Raw genomic sequence first — 25169 nt, forward strand, 5'->3', positions numbered from 1 at the left:
ATCAACATATATTAACCGTAAAAACAACCAAGAAGAGGTTCTTTACAAAACTTATCGGAGATTCTTATCTCAAATAGTCAACTACTGTCAAGATTAATCTGGTTAGCCATGATTAAGGTGAAAATGACAACTTTAAAGTTCTGAATGGTATATTCGAGTAGACTTCAATGAAAATAAATTCTTGTTTTAACTTATTCGACAAGAGAAATTAAGAGTTTATTCAAAAATAAGCCTTTGAAATGACTTATTCCAAGAAAGTCAAACTTATAATGCGGTTTATGAGTGCATAAAGTTTATCATCGTGAAAACCTTTAGTATCAATTAATTCGAACTGTTAATTATACAGACACATGCATACTTATATTTTTAATGATTTCCAAAAAAGTGTAAAAAGGTGCCTAAAGTCACTTCAAAATTATAAAAAAAAACTACAAGGTCAGGATAAATGTCATAATCCTTCCATTTCCAAAACAAAATCTTATAAAATTTAACTACCCTTTCATTTCCAATTAAAAAACGAAGAATATAAATAAATTATCACAATAACGATCGAAAATTTTTCAAAATAACAAAAACGCCAATGACCCAAAATGTTCGATTTTAACTTCCCCCTTCTAATTTCCCGTGATTTATTGCTCCATCTTTAATATACGCCAGGCTATAAAAATCGCGTAAAAAAAATTTAACAACCTATCACCCAACAAGAAAAAATAAAAAAAAAAGTACAAGCTATGAAATTTAATACTCCTTGGATCAGAGAGAGACAGGGACTAAAAAAAGCAACAAAAGACAGAAGAAAAGAAAAATATAAGACGAACAAAAAACAAAAAAAATTATGACCATAAAAACCCATTCACATCATTAAATCAGCAATCTTTCCTCCAGTTGGCGAACTAAGAGAATATAAAAACTCAAAACACAGAGAGACCAAAATAAAAAAAATACAACTTCGTCATATATATAAAAAAAATATTTTTTTCTCATTATAAATTTAATTAGATTTTTTTTTTATTGACAATGATATAGCATCAGCAAGTGGTCATCATATTAAAGAAATGGGATTCCAGGGGCCAAGGGACACAAACGGAAAATCACTATACTCGTATCGATTCGGAATTGAATTTCATTTCATCATAATTTAACGATGAGTATTTTGTATTCTTTTTTTTTTCTTTGCTTTCATTTTGTTGATATTTTTTTCCGCAAAAAAAAAGTTCAATAAATTTTGCGATAACCTTTAGTTAACCTTTTGAACATTTTGTGATATTTTCCCCTTTTTATAGTTAGCTATATGTTTATTTTTGTTTGTATACCTATACTATAAAGAGATGTCTGACGTTTTGAGTACTGGTATAGTTAAAATAAAAATAATAACAAAATATCGATTGATAAGGACACAAAATAACATGATGTCAAGTTGAGGAGTCATAAAAATTCCATACACGTTTTTTAAGATAGGATTGAGTTAAACTATAAATAATTTATTATACAGGGTGACTTTTAAAATTACTCACTATTTTTATTTCAGGTTATTATTTCATGCGGTTTTTAGTCATAACCTTTTTGTAAAGACAAATACAAAAATCGCCTTTAAATTTAAATGAAACAAAGCGATTGCAGTATAATTTAAGATAATCGGTCCATTATTATTGTGGTGACGAAAATGCTTTAAGATATTTTTTTTTTGTTTTTTGCTTTTTTTTGGCCATAAGTTTTTTGTTAAGCCAAATAAAAAAAAAATAATAATAAAAAAACATCGCCTATAGATTTTGATGAAACAAATCGATTGATGAGTTTTGCGACTTTGGTGACTGTCTTAACTTCAGAACTGTCTACAAATTTCAGGATCATTGAAATCGCCCATTTCGATAATTAAAGGTTTTTGATATTAGTTTATTTTTTTCAAAAGTTTTTGCTTGATTTTCGTTCATTTCTAAAACTTTTATGTTCGATTCAAAATCCAATTTAGTTAAGTTGACAAATTGTTTATATACCTACTGAAAACATTTAAATTTAGCCAAAGACTACATTGTATTTAAACATTTTTAGTTTAAAAAATAATTTATAGATTTTTTTAAAGACACTTTTATGTTCTTTTAAATTTAAATAAATCAAGATTTTTCCTGAAATAAATTGAAGAGTTCTACATTTCAAACAACCTACATATAAATACATTTTATTTTCCGAAAAAAAAAGAATGAAAAGGAAAAATTGCTTTTGCGTTAAGTGACAAGTGGAATTCAAAGATAAAAGACATTTTCTGTAGCGCCATCGAGAAATGGAATAACCAGCATTTAATAATGATTAATGAATACCTAAAAAAAAACATAAAACGAAGCCGTAACTTTTTTGTTCCCAATATACATACCTATACAGACTCTGATGTTAGTCTTCCAACAAAGTGATATTAAAATTTGTTATAATTAAATTTTATTTATCATTCAGAAGACACGTATTAATTTAAAGAATCATAGTCATTATTTCTTGTTTGGTACATGATGCCTACCTTCAATTCATTTTGATGTAATACTAAAAATTTATTGAGTCTAAAATCAGCATCCATAAATCAAAATTTGTATTTATTTGCTGGGTTTTGTTATTGACAAGGTATTTTAGAGGAAGTTCATAGAAAAAAAATGTGACTGTCACATAAATTTTCAATTTTTTAAATAGCTATTGTTCGTTAAAAAATGTTTGCTAAACGAAAAATTCTTTTAATTTAACTTTTTGCTATTTTCATTTTTGGTAAATAACATAGGTACTTCTAATACGAATCATTGAGTGATATGAAGTAAGTTAGCACCTAGGAGGTCTTCACGAGGAGAAAGTAAAGCTTTAATTTTCATATTAATACAAATTTGTATACAAACATTTTTAGTTTTTTCATTCCCTTCCTTCTTTTTCTCATTTTTTTTCTCTTTTTAGTTTTTTTTTTTTTGTAAACGTTTTACTTCCGAATGTATGTTTTAGTAACAAAATTGTCAAAACCTAGCTTTCATTAAATGTTAAACTCTAGCTTATACATAATAAAGTTTTGAGGTAATAAATCTTAATGTGAACAAATTTTTAATAATAATACCTAATATAGATAAAATATCACAATAATAGCTCAAATATCAAATGTCAAAATGAAATAAAAAGTATAAAATCAGGTTAGGCCCAATGTATTCACACTTCATTAAATTTAAAGACGCCTTTTAAAATGCAAAATTTAAAATACGTACGCGATTTGTCAGATTTTCAATTATTAACCGCGACTTAATGTTATGGAGAGCAGGAATGTAAAAAATAAATTTAAAACAAAAAATTAAAATTTATTGCAACTGAAAAATATTTGCAATAAAAAAAAAATCAATGCAAAATGTGGCCATTAAATACTTTTATATATATTTGGTTATTCAATATTAGGTATCATTGAAATAGGTTATGTATCACCAAATCTCCAAAATTGTAAGGAATTCGACGAATATTAAAAAGAAAATATTTAATACACAAATTTGCATTGATTTTTTTTTCAATGCAAATATTTTTTAGTTGCAATAACATTTTTTTAATGCAAAATGTTTTTATTTGCATTCATTTTTTTTTAATGCAAATATTTTTTAGTTGCAATAATATTATTTTTAATGTAAAATTTTTTTATAACCAATAAATATTTTTTTTAATCCAAATATTTTTCAGTCGCAATAAAAAATTTTGTTCAATGTAAATTTTTTTTATTTGCAACAAATATTTTTTTTGTCGAAATTTCAAACGTATTTTTTTTTTTTTTTTCAATTAATATTTTTACAACTCTGATGGAGAGTAAATAAACTGGGCCTTAAAATGGTTTAAAGCCGTCATTTTTTAAAACAAAATTGGAACTCTTCTTTGATACATGTAAACGAAATTTCATAAATTTTTTGTCAAAAAAATATGGATGCCAAAATTTATAAAAAAGCATCACTGATCTGGACTAACAAAAATAACCTGGATAAATTTGATCAGTTTTTCGGTCGGATATCAAGCCAATTTTTTTACGGAAAATTCGTCTTTGGAGTATCCAAATTATTGATTACAACCCTACTTCCTAGTCTAAAAAAAAAAAAACAAGTTAATCTATTAAAGTCTTGTATTTCATTTAATGAAGTCTCTCCGTTACACACTTTCATAACCTGAAGTAAAAATAAAAAAATCTCTTACACTTTTGTCATTTCTCCCCCCCCCCCCCCCCCCCCCCGACTATCATAAAAAAAATAAGCCCTATTTTTATCATTCCCACGCCCACACACTCATAAGTCATATAAAATTCCCACACCCTTATTTCAATCACAAGACATGACACACTTTGTCCCATTAATAAAGTAAAAAAGAAGAAGAAGAGAAGAAACAAAAAAAAAAAAACAACCACCCGTCTGGTGTGTGTGGTGGAATCTCTTAAAAAATTCCTATTGATTTATCAAATCAATTTAAACGCCATAAACATCAACCTTCACGCCTTCTAAACACATTGCCCCATGATGATATACTCTCTCCCCCCATCACAACACACAACCCACACCATATTTATTCCACCCAACTCAAACTCAACCCAACAAAAACCATCCATCCGTTCTTCGTTAAATTTATCTACACACACGACTTTCTTTTTCTTATTGCTTTTTTTTATACTTTTTCTTTTATTTTATTTTTCAATAAAAATATTCTTCTTTTGTTTTAAAGCGAATTTTAAAGTAGCCTTCAATTTTGGAATAGGGGTTGCGAAGAGGGGTTACAGAAGAGGGTGGCGCGTCCCATAAAAAAAATCCACACACAGCGAGCAGAGAGATATTATTTGCAAAAAAAAAAAAAAAGTAAAAAGTAAAAACTCAAAGAGTGAGTATAATTTATTTATTTATCATTCCCCGTCTGACTAGGATCAGTGCCGGGGCCATAAAACAAAACAATGTGGAGGAGCACAGCAGCGTATAATAAAAATAGGAATAAAAAACAAAATGGCGGCAATATACGATGGGGAGCATGGATAGAGGAAGTGAGCGAGTCAGTCAGTACTCGTATAGTATAGCAAAAGGTAACGGGGGTTTGGCGGCTCTCGGCTGCTGCCTCCTGCGATGCGATGGGTAGTAGATGGTATAGAAATGAGCACAGGAAACGATTGCGTTGTTTATGCATCTTGCAGTGTGTTTTGTCTATTTATAACCATTTTTCTTGTGTCTCGGCGATTTTATTTGTATACTTTTTTTTTTTTATGTATGTACGTTCAACATTTTATCTTTATTTATGTGTTTTTTATATTTATTTTTTTTTTCGTGTTTTAATTTATAACAAAAAAAAAAAAAAACAAAACAAATAATAATAATAATCTAAGCTATTGTGACCATGTCAGAATAAATTTTTAAAGCTGACGGTGGTAAGTGACGGTGTTGGTATGTATTTATGTATAACAACCCCTTTTTTTTTTTTTTTTTTTTGTTAAATCAGAATGAGGGGGAGTGGGAGTACTTAAATATTTATTTTTTATTATTTTACGCAATGCCGAGTGCAACAATGGCGCATATTTGAAGGGTAAACAATGAAGATAGAGAGAGAGAGAGATGATGTGTGTATGAGTGTGCTACTTTATATTTTAAAGAGGTCGGAAGGCAGTATATAAAAACGTGGTCGCTGGGGATCGTTGGGTTTTGCCAACCATGAAAGAGGAGGTTAACCCACCCCCATTTCCTCTCTCAACTCATTGTAACTACTATTTCTATGTTAGTTTAATTTTTTTTTTTTAGTTATTTTAGTTTTTTATTTGATGCACCCTTGTGTAGTGTTTTCTATACTTTTACAGGCAAATATAACTACTCTCCTTTCTGCTGTGTGGTGTAAATGTGCATGAGTAATTTTCACAAGTGTCAGGAATGTGCTGCATATATAACGATTTAATTTAAATGGAGCATTTGATGGGTTTCCGCAGTCTTGTTGTTGTTGTTGCTGTTAAGTTTTTGTGCATCGTTGGGTGTCATTCCACAGGCACAACAGCAACAAGAACATAAAATACATATATAAGAACAATAAATAAACATGCATCCGCATGGTGCTTATGTCTTATGCTTGTTTTTTTTTTTTATTATTTTTTAAATACTCTTTTGAATAAGTTGAGGGGGGGGGTAAAGTGTCTTTAGTATTAATATTCTTATGCATATTTAGTAAGAACTTGAAGAGGAGGAATTTAATTTTATAAGAGCAGTAAAAGAGATTATGCAATTTAAAAAAAAGGATGGTGTAATAGATTGTTGTTGAGGAAAATATGAGGCACAAGTGTTTATATGAAGTTATAACTTGTTGACGGAAGAAAATGTACGTGTAGGTATGTGAGAATATAACCATGACACACTTCGATTTGAGGTATATAATCTAAATCTTTTATGTTAATAAGTTTGAGAATCATTAAAGAGAGTGAAGATTAATTGTTTTTTGTTTTGCATTTTGTGACTCGTAAAAGAGAGAAGCTCTTGGGATGTCAAGAAAGTATATCACAGAGGGTTTAGCACTATTTACAAGTGTTGAGTGATTTCTAGAAAACATAGGAAATATGTGGTATTTCCCAAGAAATAAATAGTAAAAATGTAATTTTAATTTTGATGTTAACCCTGGTGCACATTCAAAAGTCCACACGCCAATGGGCTATTGACCCATTTGTGTGGGTATTAACTCTACAAATCAATTATAGACTTTACAACTCGCCCAAATTATTCAAAACTTCACACGAAATTTGTGTGGACTTTTGGCCCAATGATTACAGTTATTTTCAAATTTTGGCACGAGTTTTTGACAGCTAAGTTGAAAAAACGAAACTCACGTCAATTTTTGGAAAATTCTTCATATTTTCCGAAAACTAATTTTTAAAAATAATTTTAAAAATTTAGTTACAAATATCAAATACTAAAATAGTGACAGATCGAATTTCTTTCTCAGTCAATTTGATGGACTTGTGACAACGATGATTGGAAAATCAGGTGTTTTGTCACACCTGTTTTAGAAAATTAGAATAAACAAAAAGTATTACAAAAATTGTTAATGACAAAAACCGATCACTTCATAAGGCATTCAATCATCACGGGTGGGAATTCAGTGTATTTCTTTCAAATTCTACACATAATTGTACAAAATGTACGTACCCTTTTTTAATAAAAATGGTAAAATTGGTTGATTTTATTTTAAACTGGCCCAAATTAAAATGTATCAATTTGATTACTTTTGGAAATAGACAGGGTATTTTTCTACTATTTTGAGGACTATTTTGTGTTGGTGTATTTGCTAACAGAATGTCCATAGATCTATTTCCATTTTCTGTTTAACTTTTGACTAAGTACACTTAACATTCGTAGATTCTATAAAAATGAGCGTAATAATAAAAAAAATTGCCTTTATTTAAAAGAACATTAATAAATGTCACCGATGGGACAACTAAGTGTCACGGAAGGAACACGATTAAATTGTTCTGAAAGAGGTAAGTTTCTTAATGAGTTTAAAACAAAATCAAAAATAAGAATGATGAAAATTTGAGGTAAAATATTTGTTTTTTTGATAAAAGGGACTGAAAATTCTTAATCTGAGTCATTTCAATCACTTGTCTTTGTGTGAATACATTTTTTCAATTTTCACCAAGATCGTCACCAAATGGAAACAAGGACCTTTGCGGTCTAATTTCGTAAAACATTATTTCATGTAAGGGATTTTATCTTTTCTTAAAACAAAAAAACGATATTGCACTCGATATATCTTTATGAACTCTTAAAAAAGATGAAACAACTACACCAAGCTAGAAAAAAATATACAAAGAAATTTTCGGTAGTTGTGATACCTTTTTCTTACATACATAAAACACTGAAAATTAAAAGTATGATATTTGATTAACTTTTTGAAATAATCCAGTAACTAGGCATTATTATCTTTCAATTAAGCCATCGAAACCTCTAAAATTATTTAATGGAATATTTTTTACAAATTTTTAAACATATGTTACATGAGAGTAACGCTGGGTCCGAAAGGGTTAATAAAAATTTCCATACAAAAAGTTACGTATACACCTCAGTGACCGTAAAAAAAAATTCCAAGATATCGCTAATTTCAATATAGAGTACAAAGCCTTAACATGGACTCCCTTTAATACACAACAAACATCTTTTCAATCATGATATGTTTAACAATTCTTTTGATTTTTAATTCAGACTTATTTAAGATAAGTCTCGAAAACAATACAAAAATATGTTAAAGTTTTAAAAACAAAATTTTTGGTGTTAAATTGCTACAAATTTACAATCGAAACTTGATTTATGTATTGAGATTTTGTCAGACTTACTTTAGCGGAAAAATCAATAATTCCAAAAACCATTCAAGTAACAAATTTTGGATTTGTGCATCGAATGATTTACTATAAATTCATTAGTTTTAAGTTAATTACTTGAATTAAACTAAAAACTTTTTTTAAGGCATAGCGAATTCTGAATACCTATCCAATCTATTTAACCAAATTTAACTAATTCATTTTGCGTGATGGGAACTCGAATTACTTCGTTACTCGCCATCTAAACAAACAATTCACATGAATTATATTTTTTTATTTATATTCCACCATTGAATGAATCTAATTTCAAAACTAATTAAAATGCAAAAATGTTTCGAATATCCATTAAATATTTTATATCCCATTTTCATCTGAAATTCAGCAAAATCAACGTTTTAAAATTAAATTCAATTCTCTATTTTCCAATCTATCATTTTTTTGTTTCTAATTTTATAAATATCAAATTTTAAACAAAATCACGTTTAATTTTAAATTCACATTCCCGGAACTATTGAACAATAAAAAAAAATATACAAAAATAAAACAAAAACACAGCCCGCCCAAATTGCAATTTCACATACAATTTTACTTGCACACAAGCCAACTACATAAATCCGTCTATTTTTCGCATCTCATTTGGCAATTCAAGTTCTGAATTATTAATTGCAATGAAATTCAATTTAATTGATTGCGTGTGTGGTATTATATGTAGTTTGGCCGAATGGTAAAATATATATATATACTTTTTTTGTTTCAATGCATGGGTAATTTAAATTTCCCTCTATAATTGAAAGTTGAAAGTGGTAGTGGTATAACGGTGTTTGAGTTAAGCCAAAAACCAAAGCAAATGAACGAACGGAAGTGCGTTAGAGTCTGTTGTCCGGTGTTACACCCAAATATATCACAACTGATGGATTTAATATTTGAAATCTCAAGAGGTGTTTGGCGGGGAGGTACAACGACTGTGTGTCTGTCAAAATATTATAGAAAATTGGAACACAGCCAGTTTAAGACGGACATTTGTGTCGTTCCAAATTCAAAGATGTGGGGAATGTGTGTGCCAAAAATAAATAATTTCGTTTGCTTGTGAATATTTTTTGTTTAATTTTTTTTTATGGCAAGCGTATGGCTTCTAAGTATTTAAAAAGATTAATTTGATTTATTTATGTAGGAAAGCATTTTGGGTCGGTTTTATTTTAACATTTTTATTTTTATTTTTTGTTTAAACGTTTAAAGATAATAGATAAATAAAGAACATTTATTATTATCATTTTTGCTAGCCCACGTAATCTTTTGAACTAAATATTTAAGACTTAATACAGGTGCCAAAATATTTGAATTGTTTCTGTTTATGTGGCATAGGAAAAATCGGGCTCTAGGACTATAATAGTTGGATGACATGGTGATAAGGCGACATGGCGACAAGGCGACATGGCGACAAGACAACATGGCGACAACCCGACATGTCTCATGATAGTTTACTCAACTCAACACTCCTTTAACTAATCAAATTCTTACTATAATTGCTTTCTAAGTGATATCAGTCTATATTAAAATATTTCAAAAATTTCAAACTCCATACAATTTTGTAATTTTAATTAGGTACATAACTACATTAAATGGACTCATGCCAAGCTTGTGATTCTGACGACATAATATCACAAGCATTTTGCAAATGGGTTCTTAATATAAAAAGTGTGTAGAATTAATACCAAAACGGTTTATGGATCCCGGTTATTATAAAAATAACCAAATCACACTAAAATGTCAACTAATTTTTTCTTGAAAGATTTAATTAACCATATTCATTGTGCAACAAAAATATGAAAACACACACAAAATTCTTATATTTCTCCCCCACAACCAACCATTATCGTCAAACCATTTTACATGTCAAACATTTTATTTACCAAAACTTCAAATATGTTAATTAGTTAGTGGCAGACAAGGTGGTCAGTTCTGCAAATTGCTGTGCGCTAAAATATAAATAAAATCACCACCATTCTCTCCTTCGTGTGGTGTTGCAGAGTCCCAGTGAAATTTTTGCTGTTTATTGCCAATTCGGTAAAACTACAACTACTACATATAAATTCACACAAAAATTGTACTCAAAATAGCCCACACTAATAGGCGGCATATCACATTGTGAACCCTTTGCCCCTTCTTGGTTTTTACGGTGTTGTTGAATTTTGGGTTTTTGTCTACTTGTATGTATGTTTGTATGAATGTAAGTTTTTCTCTTTAAAATTCGAAATATTTATAGGAAGAACCGTTGCGCTATTATTTGACACCCCACAAAAGTACACAAGAATTTTTGGCAGAATTTTACTGCAATTTCGCTTTTCATTTGTATTTTCAACTATGTGGCTTTTATGTTTATTCTATATTTGTAGGTAAGTAGGGACTACAATAAGGGAACATGTTGTGGATTTATAAAAAAAAGATCCACTCAAGGATTCAAGATTTTATGGATGAAGTTTTTAAAATTGAGCATTCGCTCAAAATATTGAGCATTCACTCATAATTTTGAGCATTCACTCAATATTTTGAGCATTGATATAAATTTTTTTACTATATCAGTAAAATTTTCGAAAATGTATACTTCTATAAGAAACTGCTCATTTTCTTACGCTGAGCATCTGCTCCGAGCACAGGCTCTATTTGGATTGATTTACGTTATGTTCACATCAAAAGCTTCGGAAAAGTTGTTGAAACGGAGTGTTTGAAATGCGTGTTTGAAATTTGTATTTCCATAAGCTTTTGCTTATATTTCAACGCTGAGTATTTGCTCTGAGCACATGCTCCAAGTTGCTGAAAATCAGCTTTAAAAGCCTTTTTGTCGTATAAAACACTGGTAACCTATTTGTATCTCTCTCCTGAGAAACGAGTTTACCAATTTCATCAAACTTAATAGTCCGTCGTAAAATTTCAATACATATTTGAAATTATTAGAAAAATATATTTTTCAATTCTAGTCTATTTAGTAGCCTAATTTCTAATATTGACCTTTTTGAGAGCAAGAATGTGCGCCAAGTCGTATATATTTTCGAACAAAATATTTTCCGCCAATTGACAACGAACGATGGCGTCGAGGGTGAAAACAATTTGGCTCGAGTTCTACAGAAATTGATGAGCAACGTTTTTTTCAATCTGAATGAGGATTTTGTAGTTTTTTTTTTTTCATTTGTTTTATTGTATTTTTGTCGAAAGATGAACAAACAGTTCAAGGTCTATTATTTCAGATTTTAAATTTAATTTTATATATTTGTTTGTATTTATTTTTTGTTTTGCTTTTTTTTTTTTTGTTTTAAACAAACTTGAATGACATACAAGATTTTTGTTTAGTTTAATTTATGTTCCAATCTATAACAAGAGCCAAAAGGGGAGAGAGAATTGGAAAGAGGTTAACAAGAAACCCAGAGGATGTACGGGGTTAGGATTAGTTCAGTTTTATTTATTTGAAATTGTTTTTTTTTTTTTTTTTTTGGTATTTGTTTCATTTTGTTTTATAGCGACAATAAATTGGCAAAACGAGGAAGAAGAGGTTTTTGAACTTTTTTGTGTGTTAAACACTGCGCTGATGCGCATTTATTGGATTCTAGCCAAATGTAATAACCGGGGAATTGTGTTTAGGGAATTTGTTGTTTTTTTTTTTTATTTTATTTTGGTTTTTGTGCGCCAATTGATTTATTTGCCTTTTGGAATGTTTATGATTGTTTTTTTTGTTTGGTCTTGGCGAAATTTAAGAAAAAATGTTTTATTTTTATATTGCACGAAATATAGTAGGATATAACTTTTTAATGACTAGAAATGAAAAATTTAATTAACATTTTGTGTTAGGCATCATAAATGAGTTATTTAGGTGTTTTGAGATTTATTAATGAGTTTGTGTTCACAAATTGTAAAATTGATGAGAGGGAAACTTTTTGAGGAATGATAACTTAGAATTATTTATAAGATTTTTGCTTATGAATTATAATTATAGTTGGAAGTTATTTCTAAATAGAAAGTTTGGGAATATTTAAAAGATGATTTGCATCAAAATAAAACAGAAAAATGGGTAGGTTAGGTATGCATTAAAACTTAGACAAGAAAAGATGTTTAACTTTAAGATTGTGAAAAAATCTGTCGATTTTAAAGATTTAAGTATCATTTTTTCAGTGTAAAAAGAGCTTCAAACATAAAGTACTCAAAATTTTAAACATAGCTTTTAACCATTTTTGGCAAAAGTATGATCTTATCGAAAAAAATGTATATGTGTGAAATTTGGCGATAATTGATGGATCTACATTTATTTCGATCATTTATTTTCACATAACTTCAATAATATTTAAAAAATACCGAAAACTATTTTTTTTTTAGTTTAAATTTTTTTTTCGTGACGTAATTTAGATGTAGTTACAGAATTGTTCACTCTCTTTGCTGGTGGACGTTTGATGTTTTTTTTTTTCGGTTTTTAAAGTCTTAATTTATAGGGTCACAGAATGGACAAAAAAGATTAGGTACCTAATTTCATTATTTGGTCTGCGACAGAAAGTGTACTATCAATTTGTAGAGTTTAAACTTAAATAGTCACTGTGGCGTATGAGTACTTTTTTCTTAATTTTTTTTTTACGAATTATAATATTATTGTTTAAAATAATGAAATCAATTGAACATTTACCAACCCTTCTTAATAATGCCTATTATGATGTGCTGATATCAAGGAGCCTTTCAAGGTTGACAATGACCTCCTTTCTTTTATAAAAATAAAAAAAAAAACAGGTTTCTTTCAAGCGTAATTATAGTTGCGTAAGAACTCATTTCAGCGAACAACTCTTCTTCAGATATTTTACATTCCCCTAATTATACCAATTAATTTTATTTTGATGGCTACAGAAACCCCTATTTATTCGGATTAATACCATCTAATTATCAAAAAACCAACACAAAAACCTAAAATTGAAATGAATAATAGGGTGCCGGTTTAGAAGAAGACTGAGTTTTATGTAATCTGCAAGGTATTGGGTTGAAGTTTAAATAGTTAATGTTCAAATTCACTCTCTGTAGCATACGACAAAGAAATTTATTCAATCAAAAGGAGGTACAGAAGGAGGGTAAATACAAAAGGCGGAAAAAGAGGGCTTGTTCTCAAAAAAGAAAGAAGCCTCCTAGAAGTTCATGAAGGTATAGAAATTTGGTAATTACTTTGTGTTTTCAAATGCCGGTTTGACACGAAATGGAAGAAACGGGTGACACAGGATAATTTCGAGAATAAATCTTAATAGTTTCTGATTATGAAAATATGAAAAGGGAACCGAAATTGGGACACGTTTGGAAAATTAAGGATTGACCTCTTTGAAAACATTCTTTTTTGTTTCTATAGAATATTGAAATATTTGTAAAGATAAACTCACCTGATGATTATTCCACTGTTGCATTAAATGATCGTGACACAATCGACAAGCCTGTATCATTCCGCGTGGATCTTTGGGTCGCGATCTGGCCGGACGCGGATGGGTTTCGTTGAATATCGTAAAATACGGACGATCGCGATCTTTTGATTCTTTCGGTTTGCATGTATTCAGTTCGATTAAACTGCCGCGACGTTGTTCATCCCCACAAACATAACACACTTCCGTTGTTGAGTTTTTATCGGGCATTGATAAATCGAGAATTCCAACTTCCACCGGATTGGGCGTTGTGGTATTCGAAGACGCGTGTTGTGACGTTGGCGTTCGTGATGCTGACGGTGGCTGAACAATTGGCGAAGAATGATGTGAGTTTCGTAAATCGAGAACTGCTTCATCTTCGGTGGGATTTGCTGCTGGAGCCGTTGTTGGTACTGGCACCGTCGATGGAACGGGTGGCGGTGGTGCTGCTGGATGAATGCCAGCACTGCTGGATCCGTAAGCTTGTGATTTACTGCTGCTACCGTATTCGTGCGGGGATGTTTGCGGTGGAAGATGATGGTAGGACTGTTGTTGCATATGTTGTTGATGTTGCAGGTGTTGTTGTTGCTGTTGATGTTGTTGCTGTTGTTGTTGCTGTTGTTGTTGTTGCTGATGATGCTGATGTTGTTGCTGTTGTTGTTGCTGGTGTTGTTGTTGCTGTTGTTGTTGATGATGGTGGTACTGTTGTTGGAGTTGATGTTGCTGTTGTATCTGCATTTGCAGCTGATGCTGTTGATGTTGGTGAAGTTGTTGTTGGTATTGTTGCTGTTGTTGGACCGCTGCTGCAGCAGCATGATGTTGCTGCTGTTGCGAGGGGTAATTCGGTCCAGATATCGAATTCATGTAGGAGATCTGGCCAAGTTTGAGCTTATGATGGGCAAACGAGGACGGTTTTATATTGATGCCATCGTATGGTGCCGACGTGGGACGAGCAACTTGTTGCTGAGGCGACAGGGCGGACATTTGATGTTGCGACGATGAATGGTGAGGATTTTCGCGAGAATGAGGACGACTATGGGATTTTTCGGTATTGCGACTTGACGGCCTCTGACCGGGAGGATAGCTCACCGAAGGACTCTTTCCATAGTAGTCGGCTTTTTGTTGTTGATGGTGTGACGGTGAGTCATTGCGGGATGTTGGACGATGTGGGGAGTCATTGCGAAGTGAAGCCGCTGCAGAATGTTGCTGTGGAGGTTGCGGCGACGCATGCATTGCCATCGGGTGCTGTCCGTATTCTCGGGACATTGGTCGTTGCACGGAATTTGGATAGGAGTACGCTGACGATGGATAACTGGGACCTCGTTCCCCACCTCCACCTCGATCACCGGAACTCCGATCGCCGCCAGATGTGGTCAAATGCTCAGCACTAAGTCCCAACATCTGGGCAGCATATTCCCCCTGTGTGGCTATATCAGCGCCAATGTAGTTTTTCCCATCCAACCGTTTCATGTGATATATCCGCTGTAGAATCGGTTTGTTCTCCCGTTCATAGGCGTCCCATTGTTCGGTGAGTGACCGATAACAGAGCATACAAGCCATAACATATTGCTGTGTAGCTTGCAGCTGTGGAACTCCAACAGGGGCTTCATGTCTCTCTAAAAATGGAAAGTATGGCTCTGTGAGTCTTTCCGGGTTAGGGCGAACCCGTATGGGTTCGAAGCCTCCTTGACCAGCACACACATAACAAAGCGGGATGACTTCAGGAGTTGTGTGGTTGTGACTGCTACTGCTATTAGATTTTGAATGATGATGATGATGCTGTTGTTGTTGTTGCTGTTGTTGATGTTGTTGTTGCTGTTGTTGCTGTTGTTGTTGCTGTTGTTGCTGCTGATGTTGCAGATGTTGTTGCTGATGGTGGTGTTGTTGAAGTTGTTGTTGGTAATGCTGTTGTTGCAAATGATGATGATGTTGAAGAAGTTGATGGTGTTGTTGCTGTTGTTGCTGCTGTTGTTGTTGTTGGTGTTGACTTTCTGGTGGAGACGTTCGATGTGTTGGCGGAATTGATGATGCCGCTCCCGTAGAAGACGAATGTGTTTGGCCCAACGACGATAATGATGCTGGTGCAGATGATTGTGATTGTGGTGGCGGGGGTTCCGATTGCATTAAGGAACCCCCACGTAATTCATTTTTTATATATGCTTTCGCTTTTTCCATAATAATCTGTAAATGGAAAAGAAAAAAATAGACATTTGTTAAAAATCTTTTGAAATTTATATATGTATTGGAACATTGAAGCAAAAAAATAAATAGCATAGAATTGAAGACAAAAAACGAAGTGAAAAAGATTTTATTTTTTTCTCCTTTAATCTTAAATTTTTAAACGAATTTTATGAAGATTAAAAATCCTAAAATCATGCTTCATGTCATTTGAATAGTTTTTGTCGAATAAAGCAAATATTTGTTCATATCCTTTGCAGGCTTCTTAACCATCATCACTTCAAAGCAATAAATGGTTTACTTTAACATTTGTGGTGCATTTGCCTCCATGTATACCAACATGATGGTTAATTGAAAATAATTTCCAAACTCATATTTCGGTTTTATTTCAACTAAAGAATTTATTTCCGAACAAGCACGTGGAATAAAACATAAATTTCAATTTCAAATTGCAGTAGACATTCAAACACTCACATACCCCTAATACCATAAAATTTCTATATGAATAAAATATAGAGAAATACATATATGTATCGGAAATGATGTATCTACTAACTCTACATACGAACGCATACGCTCATTCATATAAATGACAAACAACCGAAAATGTTTCATACGTATGAAATAACGTGTTTTGAGTTATAATTCAAATAAGCTTTATGGCACTTTTAAGCGTTATTCAGCTAAGTGTAATAATTTCATATGAAAACAATAAATTGTCAGAAACATTTTATTGACAATCTGGTTTGAGGGTAAAATATTGTAGGTACACTGGTACACGTTGTATGTATGATTATATGTTTGTTAAATGTAGGTGGGAAAATATTACATAAACGTGCCATTTTTGAATTTATTTAATTAATTTATATTTTTATATTTTTTTTTTTGCTCGAACTGTGGATAGTTTATGCAAATATGAAATTGTGAATTATTAGCAGCACGAACTAAATTATTTTATGCAAAAGGTTGAGACAATTGAATTATTTATTATTAAATTGTTGATTATTTATTGCTTTTAATGGAAAATAAAAATATTTACATTTTAAAGATACCTACATGAGTTTGTGCAATATTAAATAGGGGAGGTGTGATTATAATGAAATTAATTAAAGCGATGTTTAAAGTTATGCGGAATATTTAATAAAATGTTGCTATAAAAAAAAATGGTTAATTCATGTTTATTTTAATTTTGCACCCGGGATAAAAAAAACAACATGAAAGGAGGTACCTACAATAGTTGAGGTCATCAGAACTATTTTGTGGTGTGATTAAGCAGAAATTATGCGACAATGAGCAATTTTTAACTACGGGAAGTTGAAAATCAACTTTCATTATAGAAATAATTTTAATCAGGTTTTTTTCCGAATTGCGTTGACCCCGAAGTTCACGTAGTTAACTCTTAAGATTCAGCCCAATTCTATAGATCCTGAATAATAATTTCTGTCAACATACACGAGTTTCATATATAAGAAATGATTTCGAAGTCTCCCTGCCTACCTCTCAACTATTTTCTCAAGCTTTTCGACCTCGCCAAAGGCAGGAATCCGTGAAGAATCTTCGGATCTTGAAGCTTATACATTAAGATGGGTCACAAAATATTAATAGGAAGATCCTGCGCTTCGAAGTTTTTTATTTTCACATCAATTTCATATTAAAAAAAAAAAATCTTTTTTTTTTTTAATCGACTTTTAAGCAAATTTCTTTACATATTCTTGTAGGAAATTGAACGCTCTACACAATTTTTTTTTCGTTTTCACTAATTTATTGAAAAGTCATCATTATCAAATAAGCAAGATGTATATTCTTATAGGGGCTCTACATAAAACGTCTCTGCATTTAAATCGATTGATTTACCCATTTAAAAGATATTCGTATTGAATTTTAAGAACAAGTGCGTGTGATCCAGTCGTGGATTTAATTTAATTTTTTTGATTAATATTTAAACTATATAAAAACTTTTAAATAATAAAAGGAAACAAGTCGTTTGTTTGGGAGAAACATATAAATTAATAAAATATTCGCAAGAACTTGATCTGCTTAATTTTTAAAAACTTTTAAATGAATATGAGCTTGGAAAAAATATGCAGTTTGATTTCTCTAAGATGCATTTTCAGCAAAAAACAAAATAGTTAGAGACGTTTGTATAAAAATGAACTACCTAATTTTTATCAACAATTCAATAAAAAAATTAAATAAAGTTGGTTTGCCATTTTGTAGCATTTTTAATCGAAAACCAAAAAAATTATCAAAATCTAGACCTTGTTTAAAAGGTATAACAACAAAACAATTTTAAAGCCTTCAAGTAATCAAGTCTTTATAAAAGTGGATTTATTTAGCTTCAATTTGTGTTTGGTTTTATTAGTCTCTGTGGTCTAGTCAGCAAGTCTCAGTATTGTCTCAGGGTTAATTTAAATTAAAGTCAAACAAACTTCAATATTTATCAAATCATCATCATCATCTGCAATGTCAGTTTTTTTTTAATACAAGGTTCAGACAAAATAAACACAACCATCACAACAAACATTACTGCCACCGAGATCAAGTGCCTTTTATTCAAATCATAAAATAAACTACTTAATTCCTTATTGACTTTACTGTTTGTACAAATTAATTTTAACAAGAGAAAAAAAATTAACAGTTAAAATAAACAACTCAATTGTATTGTAAAGAAATCACGTCTTCCTTAATCAATACAATGTGTGTGTTTAGAAGATAGGTCACGAGCATGTCAGCAGCATGTTGCATTCGCACATTTGAGTCCAACTTAAACTAGTTAGTGCCAGGCATAACAATCTTACCATATTGCTCTACATATACCAGTTAATCAAAACCAGATTGAATTGGAGTTTTATCATATAAAGTTGACACTGGGAATTGCTTCTAGTTTAATGTGCATTAAATAAACTATATTTATTAGAGAGTAGAATAATGTGTTGTGTTATTTTTTATTCAATCAGCATTAATCAATTTATTTATGGAAGTTGAAAAAAACACTTGAATTACATTATTATGGAAGATGTAATAGGGTTAAATGAACTTGCTCTATTTTAAGAATAACATACATAGATCAAAGTCATGAGTTTATATAAAATAAAAAACTATTCACTTTTGTAGAATATTGAAAAATTGCATTTAGCTAAGTTAAATTAATGGCGGAAAATTGGTAACGACGGATTAGGCGAGTATTCATACTTTTCATTAGATTATGTAATAAAAATTATCTTTAAAATTTAAATCTTCAACAAAAATTAACGCAAACTTCCATATAAATATTTTGGAAGAGTTTAATTTCTTGAAAAACAACCCAAACGATTTTAATGAAGAAACCTTCAATAAAAGCAATATTTGAACACTATCGAGGTTGTTTCGAAAATTGTTTTAAAACTACAAAGGACTTAAAACTTGTGTGGTTTACACTAATTGAAAGTTCCAAAAAAAACTCATTGCTAATGTTTCCATACTCAATGAAACGGAGGGGAACAGCGCTCGCAACCGCACTTGACGGATGAAAACTTATCGAAAATACAAAGAAAACAACAACAATTGACAGTAGCTTCCGACTCCATTCGCCAATTATGGTTCTGGCTTAAAGAAGTTTAGTTCAAGTATGAATGAATCAATATCCTGAAAGAACTTAACGGCCATTTATTGTATTTTTAGGACATTTTCACGCTTATTATCCAGTTTATCTCGTTAAAGAAGCAATATTTTTTCTTCAAACTTGGTAGGTCTTAAGGGATCATGATAAAGTTGAAGTTTTAGAAGTTTTAAAAAGAACTAATTCAAAATAGCTAAATTATTAACAAACAAAGACGGTAACGCAGCAGAAGACTTGTATGCGTCTACTCCGTTACCGCTTTAGGTATCTGTGAATAATTTGGCTACGTTTATTTAGTTTTTCGTGAAACTTCTAAAATATCAACTTTATAATGAGCCCTTAAGACCAACCAAGTTTCAAGAAAAAAGATTACTTCTTCAAGGAGATAAACTGGAGTAAAGTCGTTACTTTAAAATGGCCGTTAAATAGGTACATTGTTTTTAGTAAACGTGTTTTTGTTTTTAGTAAGCTTCTTTTATGTGCAACTACGTGCGACTGTGTTGTATCCTTTCATTAACCTGCTTTTAACACTGTTCTTATTGGCAGTTTTTCAAATCACCTTTTTGTTATTTTCATGTCATTCGATTGTTTAAGGGGATTTCAACTTCTGTATTTTAAGTACCACGAGCCACGAATGAGCTTTGGTATCTTTTTTTTTTATGTCCTGTCACAATAAAAGGTACGGTTGTTTTTTTTTTTTTTTGTGATAGAAAATAATCCTTTTATCTTTTTGTTGTTTTTTTTTTTTAAAGAATCATCGACCTACCCACAGAAAAAAAAAAACACAACCATGAAAGAATGTCGCTTTCAATTTAAGACTTTACATTGTGTTTACCCAGTTCCGCGCCCAGTGCCAAGCTGAGTTAATTTTTCGATGACATACTTTAAGTGCAATTCAGGATGGTCACGCCTTTGTCATCGTTGTGGTTAATAATTTTTTATTCCATCTTCCTTTTCTTGTTTTTTTTTTTTTTTAATATTGAAATAATTATTTTCGAGATGAGGTAACTGTGTGTCCACACACAAGTTGCTGCGTCACAGAGTAATTTAAACGAATATTCCGTGTCATGTTTCGCTGCAGTTAAGGCCGAACGAAATTACCAACCGTCGAGTCGTGTTGTCGATGGACCTGTCCGATCGTATAGTATCAGGTTTGTGTATTTTTTTTTCTTTATAAGCCGATGAATTGATGAGTCTAATTGGATTTGTTGTTTCTGCCTTTTTTTTGTTCGGAAGAAGGGGAATAATTCTCACCTGGCGATTAATGGTTATTTGCAGTTTCAATTTCTTCCCTGTCATTTTCGGATTTTTTTTTTGCATTTTTTAGGTAAACGTTCTTACATGACACCGCTGCTCATGTTACAAATTGAAGTTCAAGTACAAAAAAAAATAAATATCTCATATATATTTTGAAGGGAAGGAAAAAATAAAGAAGATTATCATGTTGCCAAGTTGTTTGGCATTCTGGTGTTGTCCAGGCTTAGGTGCAGATAAGGAATCAAGAAAAAAGTTAATGTTTTGAATATGCGGAAAGGATTTTGTAATGTGATACCACAAAAATTTGAAAAGTAGTTAATGATTTTTTTTCTTTTTTGTTCAAACTGTGCATGCGTTCATGTGTCTTAAGTAGCTTGTGGAAGAATCGTGCCGCATTGCTTTAAAAGCAAGTAAGATCACATTTCCGAAATATGGTCTTTTTGAGGTTTTTATTTCTTTCTTTTTTTATTATCTTCAAATAAGTTAGATCCTTTTTGCAAAATTGGAAAACAACTAATCTCGTTAACAATCGTTCAAAAATACTCAAGATAACAATCAGACATGAAATTACGATGATAGAGAATTCAAACAAAGTGGGTCCCTCAAATCTGTGTCTGTTTGTCTGTATGTACCTCGAGCTACAGCCTAAACTACTGGAGCGATTTTCTTTAAAAAAATTATTTTTTTAAGCGGCTCTAACGATTATCAAAATTTATTTTTTTTTTAAGTTTTTATACAAGAATTCGAATAACATACTTGGTTTTGTGTAAAAAAATCATTTGAAACGGTGTTTAATTAATTCTAAAAACAGATTTACCTAATTTTTTTACATTACCAATAGAAGATACGACGCTACTTTAACAAAAAGAACAAAAATCTTATTGAAGAAGGGTTTAAGTCCCCTTTAAAGTGGAATGCGCAACTTTCAACAATATGTAAATTACTTAAAATAGGAAAAATCTTCTTCTTCCTTTTTCTCGGCGCTGTTATGATCTCGATGTCGAGGGGATCATAACTATCCCACGTAACTGCTTCACACTAGTGATCCGCCTATGGGGTTCGCCGGGTTGACCTCAGAAATCGGCGGCAAGCCTCCCGGTTTTGTATTGTTCCATTTCTAAGGCCAACTGAATGCTGGTGGTTTTGCATTTGCTTGTACCAGGAGTTTTTAGGCCTACCTTTCTTTCTATTAATAGGAAAAATAATATTAATATAACGAAAAAACCTAAACAAAAATTGGTACTGAACTTTTTTTTTTTAAATACTATTTAAACTTAATTTTTTTTACTAATGAAGTGTATATGATGAGTTTTGAAAAGAATTAATTTTTAAAATTCTGAAAAAAAATTTAATTTAAATCTGAATTTTTGGCATTTTGAAAATGACAAAATTATATGAGAATGAACTACAGCGGCAGGCTTGCAACGTTTTCGTTTCATATTTTTTTTTTCAATCTGTACTCTTGGTTAAATATTTGAATTCTTTACCTACCAACACCCAAATACACAACTTCTATAAGTTATACAAAAAAAAACTCTTGAAATAACAAAAATTAAAAACAAAGTTGAAAACATAAAAATTAGCATCAATTAGCTACGCCAAGTTTTGTTATTCAAATACAAAACAATGTCGGCATTCTCTTCTTTACAATACAAAAAAAAACTTCAGCCCGCATCAACATACTATTACCTATTTGGTACCTATATCTCTTCAATTATCCACTTTTCAATTCACACTTAACAAAAAAAAAAAGAAAAACAACAAACAAACAAATTTGATTATAAATCGGTCTTTGAACTTCCATGAACTCTTGTTTTACTCAAATCGAACGATAGTTTTGTGATGTGTACTAATTTATTTTAATGGCTACAAGCTAAACAATGTATCTGCTGCTAAATGTAGTGTTGGAAATGAATAGTTTATAACTCGAGACCGACTCAACACCGAAAACCGGCATGCATACAAACATGGCTACAATGCTAAGTGCTTGTTAATTATTTAGAGACGAGAAAAAAATAAGGTGTGTTTATATTGTGGTTTTAATTATAAGTTCTTTATTCTTTTTGTTTTCACCTGTCAAAATAATGTTTCTCTCTATTTAGATATTTATTTTGTGTTTTTGAAGTGAAAACTTCTTTAGTATCGTAGTGATTTGAAACACAATGAAACGAAAAAGCGACAGGAAAAATCAATTGGTTATAACTTTTTTGTTTTAATAAATTTAGGCAATTAAATAAACTATAATTGTACAAAATTTCAATCCATTGCATATTCAAAATCCTGAGATAACAGTGAAAAGATGTTCTTTTTATAAACACGTTATATCTTTTGATCTAGATCATATAAAAATTTGCTCTCTCTCAGTTTGAAATTTCGACATGGTTGGCTTTAAAAATTTCTTACTTCTTTTGTAGCCATGGTAGATATATGATTGAAGCGTCATATAAAAGGTAAAATAATAAGCTTTCAGATGATATAAAATTTATTATAAGTTGTCATTTAAAAAAAATGGATTTAATGGTGTTAGAAGAGAAAAAAGATTGATTTTGTTGTAGATTTTTTTCGATTTTTTTAGGTTTCACTTTTACCAAGTGTGAATTGCACACATGATTTTTTTTTTTTATTTGAACAGTAACTATGTTATTTGTGAGGTATATTGGTAGGGAATAAGCAATAAATTAAAATTTTTGTTCTTGTCATTTGTTGAGTTTTCTTCCTCATCCTTCAGCTTAATTCCAATATGCAACACTAACACAGACTTATAGAAAAGATTAAGTGCCTTACAAGTAAGCGTTCGTTCATAAGTCCGATTACCGTGTGCGGCGCTTCATCAAGCCACCCCCCTATACCCAACCCCAATGCAACCCAAAGAGCATAAAGCATAATCCCTTTAAGTCGATTTTGCCACTTGCACTAAAACCTGTACACCGTCCGTCCTCCATAAGCTTACCCGAGTTATTGAACGCTTTCATAGGTATATAACTTTGGCGGCCATTTGTGTTCACTCATTCAGCACCTTTACTTATACCACCATTCCACTGTCATAACTACATAACTCTTGTTATAGCTTGTTACTACTGCTGAACCGATACCTACTGGCCGCACTTGACCAATGCAATTGTAAAACAATCGATCCGCTCCAAATAATGCAACAACCACCGTTCGTCATGCAGCAACAACAGCAGACTGTCGTCATTATAACAACGTCTTGTCGTCGTTATATTGCAAGGAAAGGATTAGTCACTGCAGTCTCTGCGCTGCTGGCAAACTTGCAACTTGCCAAACGCCTTGAGTCTTGTTCACATGAATGAAGTTATACTCGTATGTTTATTTTTGCTGCAGTGGGTGATTGTTGTTTGGCTTCAGGTGTTGGTCGGTCGGTCGGTATAGGCTTTTTGAAGTCGTCGACGTTGTTTTTTTAGAAAAAAAAGTATAATGGGAGTAGATTAGGGATTTTCTCTTTTGTTTAGAGGGTTGGAGAGGAGAAAAAAAAGTTTCATGCATTCATTTGAAGAAGAAACAATAGCAAAAAAGTTGGGACACTATACTTTTCACATATGCAAATGTGACGTTTTTGTTTTTTTTTTTTGTTCTTTTATGCTTATACGCCCAACTGTGCCTCGTCTTCCCTCAGGGGAGTGATTAATTGTCAGTAAAAGGCACTAGCCTATTTTTTGTTTTTTTGTTATGCGCGACAGACAAACGTAAAGTTTGAATTTTTTTTTGTGTTGAAGCTTCAGTTTGTTTGTTAGTTAGTTTTCTGGTCTCGCAAAATAGATAGAGGCCAACGCTTTGGAGTAATTTTTTTCATGCTGTTTGTTTTTTTTTTTACTTAGTTTGCACAAAGATCAAGTGGAACAACAATGTGCAACTTTGTGTTTTGTGTTTCTTCTTAACTATTTGTAAGCCGATTTTGAAGACATAAAGTATTGTAAGTTGGAAAAAAGTGAAGTGGACATGACGTTCTCAAGTCGTTGTACCTTGTGAAAAGCTGCAGTAGAAACAAAAAAAAAAAAAACTATTAAGTAAAATGTAGAAGTCTAAGTGCCTAAGGAGATTGGTCAACAATTGAGACACATTTTTTTTTCATAGAGAGAAATTGATAAAAAAAATATATATAAAAAAGTTAAAAATAATAGAAACGAAGAGAAACAAGGGATGCCAGATTTTATCATTAGCTTCTATTTCAATATTTTTTTTGGAAAATAGAATTCAAACGTCAATAAACCTAAATAATGGGAAAACTGGATCAACTTGTTGATGGAATTTTCAATTACATTTCAACTATAAAGAGACAGCATCATTATTTGTTTTCAAAAATTTTGTGAATGATATATCGAAATTTAATTTTTATTAAGTATCATTACCTATTGATAGTTTGCAAATTGGAATAAGGGTGTAAAATTTATGAAGC

The 25169-nt window shown here is 31.1% G+C and overlaps 1 protein-coding gene across 2 annotated transcripts in view; it reads right to left on the minus strand.

Annotated features, from left to right (window-relative positions):
* Positions 1-25169, minus strand: part of LOC129917968 (uncharacterized) — a 262693-nt gene that overhangs the window by 181041 nt on the left and 56483 nt on the right. For both annotated transcript variants that reach the window (XM_055998235.1, XM_055998234.1), the window contains exon 2: positions 13708-15903. In XM_055998235.1, the coding sequence (XP_055854210.1) occupies positions 13708-15897 (2190 nt within the window). In that variant the 5' untranslated portion in view covers positions 15898-15903. The remainder of the gene's footprint in view (positions 1-13707; positions 15904-25169) is intronic.

This window comes from Episyrphus balteatus, chromosome 4 (genome assembly GCF_945859705.1).
Source record: "Episyrphus balteatus chromosome 4, idEpiBalt1.1, whole genome shotgun sequence".
Lineage (NCBI taxonomy): Eukaryota > Metazoa > Arthropoda > Insecta > Diptera > Syrphidae > Episyrphus > Episyrphus balteatus.